Below are 4,440 nucleotides of genomic sequence, written 5' to 3' on the forward strand. Positions count from 1 at the left end.
TGTCCTCAGTAACTACAATTGCCTAGGGCAGGCTACAATTGCCTAGTGTAGGGTAGGCAATGAGGAAGTATTAGTGTTGATAATAATAAAGGCCCTCAGCACAGGGCTTGGCACAGACAGTCATCATTATCAACACAGGGAGTTTGTTATTTATGGTGGGAAGCAGGTTTTGTTTCAACAGTATCAAATGACCAGAAACTGAGGGAACAAAACAGTTCTCTGGAGAGAGCCTGCTGTCAGGTGGCTCTTCTGGGGCCAAGACCCCAGGACACCATCCTGCCCCCTACTCCCTAGGAAGGTCTCAGTGCCACCTTGCTCCAAGGCCTCTCCCTGTTTCCTCTCCCTCAAGGAAACTGTCCCCCAGGGGCAGCACTCCTTCCCTGAGGCTTCAGAATTTCTGTCTTTTGCTCTAGAAGAGAGTAGGAGTGAAGGCTCAGTTCAAATCTGCAAGGGGAGGATTGCTAGGTTAAAAATACTGGATGAACAATTAAATAAGAATTTTGGGTGAACAATGAAATCATTTTTTAGTAAGAGTGTCCCACAGATTGCATGGGACCAAGTTATCCTTAAAAAAAGTATTCACTGTTTATCTGCAATTCAATTTTAACTGAGGGTCCTGTGTTATAATTTGCAAAATCTGGCAGCCCAACAAAGTGATGGAGCTGGGATATTAACCCAGGCTTGCCTGGGCTTGTGGACTGCTTTCTCCTCTCTTGCAAAATCCCCACTGGTGTGGTTATGAGAGTTTAAAGGGAGCGGCCGAATGAAATAGGTTTTTAAGCCCTAGGCTACTACATGAACGCTAGCAAAGGCAGAAATTTCGTTTGCCTTGATCCTCATCTGCACCCAGTGCCTAGAACTGTGTCTGATACACAGTTGGATAGCCATAACTACTTGTTTTAGTGAAAAATCACTGATACGACTTTCCTAAATAGGAGATATTTGGGAGATATTCCCAAAAAAGGAGATATAAAACCATTTCAAGGTCTCAAATCTTGGTACCACACCCCAAATATATCCTGCTGGTCCCTGAGGCTTGTCAGAAGGTACCCAGGAAGGGGCCCAGGTGAGACTGCACCTGATAGAGCCCTGCGCACAGATGTCTCAGTCAGTGCAAGCGCTATGCACATCCGTTAGTCCAGCCCCACCTGGGGGTGAGGTGTGCGCATGCGCAGTCCGCCCCCCCCCTTCGGGAGAGGAGCTCTGTCCTTCCAGGCCCCACCCTGGAAGTGCATTGTGGGTACAGAGAAGGGTGATCTCAGGCCAGGTGGAGCTCCTGTTGTTGGACGCTTTTGTTGCAGCGGCTCCTTATGGCCTTTACGCCCAGGGGCCCTGAGGCCTCGTTTTTCGAGGTTTTGGACCGGCACAGGGCTTCTCTCCTGGCCGCCTTGAGGAGAGGCGGCGAGGAGCCCGCGGGCGGGGGGATGCGCTTGGCTTCCAGGTATACGGGCTCTTTCTGGGGCACAGACGGCTGGGAGTTAGGGAGCAAGAAGGTTCTGCCCAGCCAGGCTTGAGGTGCTCTGTGGAGAAATGCTGGGCCCCCTTCCCGTCTCCCCAGTCTGGAGAGCAAGGCTGCCTCAGAATGTTGAGGCCACAGAGGCCTGTTTGGCCCACCAGCCCTGAACCCCAAGAAAGGCCCTTGTTTAGTGCCCCCTATTTCTTCTGTTAATTTATTCTCAATTCAAAAAGCCAGGCGCCAGCCACACTTACACCCCACCCCCACAGTAACCCCTCCCACCCCGTGTCTTCTAGAATGTTCCAGGAGCATCCCCACAGCTGGGGTCACAGGTTTCCTGAGATCTGGACAGTTTGAGGAGTTTAAGGCACAGTTTGGCTTGGTGTTTATTTTTTTTAAGTTGTGGAAATTTAGAAGTTTTCAAGCATTTTTTTTTTACGAAAAGGTGGGGGGAAATCAGTGTTGTAAGTTCTTAATAAGTGTGTTTTATCAAAATGAATGAGGCAGTCAACACATTTTAAGTGGTTTATAGTAAGACAATGGGATTTATGGACCTGAAAGGGAAGAAAACACACATTTCTTTAAATCAGTTAAAGCAGTTAGAGTTTAGCTTAGAGTGTGGTGCTGATAAAATCAATTACAGAGGTTCTCCAGCTGCCCAACCTGGAGTTAACTGCAGGAAATATGTTTACATTATTCACCACTTTCACTTAAAATGCTCTGTTGTTCCGCTTACTTGATCTGCTTTTCTAGTTTATCAGCAAGGTTTTTCACTTAAACAAATTACTGTCATTTAAGCCCAAACCAACTACCAAAAAAACCTTCAAACAAATTTACAAAATGTTTTAGTTTAAGGGAGTACTAGAAGAGGGTAAAAGAAGGGGGTGGCAGTCCCTGTTTAGGTTTCAGATGTAAATCTGATTGTTTTAAAGTTGGTCATAATATTACTGCAGCTTTTTTTCCAAACTAGAAAAATGAATAAGATACTTGAATCAGTTTTTGCTCCCCAAATTAGAAAATATTGAATGTTTTAAAAGTTATTTTCTGATACATGCATTTTCAATGAAAGCTGTGAAGTTTCTATGGAAATTAGAACACTACATTTTGTGCATTTTCTAGATTTAATATGATTTTCCTTCCTAGGCAATATTTTTATGGTGTTTATAACAGAATAACATTTTTTGAAGCTGATGGCTTGTGAAATTAAGAGTCAGCTGACAGAAAACTGGGCTAAGTCTTAATAATTTTCTGTGGTGTAGTAGTTGCCAAGCCCTTTTATGGTAATGATTAAACTTTTTTCTTTTTGTATCACTAAAATTCAAAAGGGCTGATTTATGACATGACATCAATTAGGGTAACACACTACAGTAAGAACTGTTTTTTGGAAATATTTTCACATTGCATTTGGGGAAATAAATTCAAAGCCAGTATTACATCAGTTAAAAGATTTATCAGTAGTATTTCAAGGCAATGAGTGTGTATTTAAAGTAGGTTGATCTGAAGATCAATGTATTTATATCAATACATTGTATCAATACATTTATATTAATGTATTTATAAATTGGTCATTAAAAGGGAGATATTACTTAAGTTGGTAATTGTTTGAGAAGTAAAATTACAAGCAAATGAAATTTCTTTGAAATTCACCACTACCAATACAATTGTTGTAATGTATTACTCATGTTAAAAGTTAATGTATTACTCATGTGGGAGAGAGTATTATTGACATGTATCATCTAGTCTTAAAAAACAACCAGTGAAACAAAAAATTAATATTCTGGAGAAATGTTACCTATTGTAAAGGTCTAATTTAAAATTAAGATTGAATCATTGTGTGTTTATTGTTTCAGTTCTGAGGTTCTTTCATCTATAGAAAAAATTATCCAAGACATAGTCACAAGCTTGGCAAGAAATGAAGCGCCTGCATTCACAATAGACAACAGATCAAGCTGGGAAAATATAAAGTGGGCGTTTTGCATTTTTAAATTTTTAAGTGCATTATCTAAGTCATTATTAGAATTTATGTGAGTTAGCGTTCTAGTTGGATTTAATTCTATTTGTTGCCTTTACCCTGCCAAAAAGGATTTAAGGAAGTTTATAAAATACATACCATACAGGCAGGTTATATAAACTAGAAGTAGGTGTTAAAGATAAGGCAAAGGGAAAACAATGCTAGGAACAAAAAAATGGAGCACCAAAAGAAGTTAGAATTCAAAATGCATATGATAAAGTCTTACAGTCCTGCTAAAAATAGGCGCCAGCCTTGGATCTAAGCTTTCTAGCACTCAAAGGGGAGAATATCACCATCAGAATTCTTATCTGTACTGCAGAGGCAAACCACTTGCTCAGGGGAGCTATAACCAGCCCTGATATTGAGACCAAAATAAATGTATCCTGAGCACAGAACACATTGCAATGGCTCATTCTCTTAGCAGATTTCCTGTGGAGTCATGTCCCCAAGAGGGGAAAATCAGCAAACAGCTTTATCAGAATCTTGGAATCTAGTTACATAGTTGGATTCTTTCAGGTCCTCAACCTGTAGACCCTTTTCACTAAACAATGAGAAACACTGCAAAATTAGTCCTCAGTAAGAGTTACAGGAAAAGAATGAAAGAAATCTTAAGGCTCTTAGTCATTCATTATTCTTTTATGATCAATATAATTAGTGAAACTGTAAACTTTTGAATCATATTTTGCAAGGTGGATTTCACCAAACCTAGAAGCAGCTGTTACCTGGCCTGTTTGCCTGGTGCCTTCTGCCATCTTTAGGGCAGGCTTGGCAGTTCAATTTAACAACCTAGTATAAACTTATTTCATTACTGTAACTTTCGGGGTAAATTAAATGAAATATTTCAAAACTTATTATTAAATTGAATAAAAGTAGTAAATCAATAAGCAAAATGCTAATAAAATTGTGGAATAATTTATAATAGTCACGTACCCTGTCTTCCCAGGAGAGAAATACACACACATGCACACACACG

At 40.3% G+C, this 4,440-nt stretch overlaps 1 protein-coding gene across 2 annotated transcripts in view; it reads left to right on the forward strand.

The window, feature by feature from the left end:
- Positions 1-1,310: 1,310 nt before the first annotated feature.
- SPO11 (SPO11 meiotic protein covalently bound to DSB) overlaps positions 1,311-4,440 on the forward strand; it is a 14,423-nt gene continuing 11,293 nt past the window's right edge. Inside the window, exons 1-2 of one of the 2 annotated variants that reach the window (XM_010841813.1) lie at positions 1,311-1,441; positions 3,307-3,420. In XM_010841813.1, coding sequence (XP_010840115.1) covers positions 1,311-1,441; positions 3,307-3,420 — 245 coding nt within the window. The remainder of the gene's footprint in view (positions 1,442-3,306; positions 3,421-4,440) is intronic. The other variant, XM_010841814.1, reaches the window with a different exon arrangement.

This window comes from Bison bison, unplaced genomic scaffold (assembly GCF_000754665.1).
Source record: "Bison bison bison isolate TAMUID 2011002044 unplaced genomic scaffold, Bison_UMD1.0 scf7180017864167, whole genome shotgun sequence".
Classification (NCBI taxonomy): Eukaryota; Metazoa; Chordata; class Mammalia; order Artiodactyla; family Bovidae; genus Bison; species Bison bison.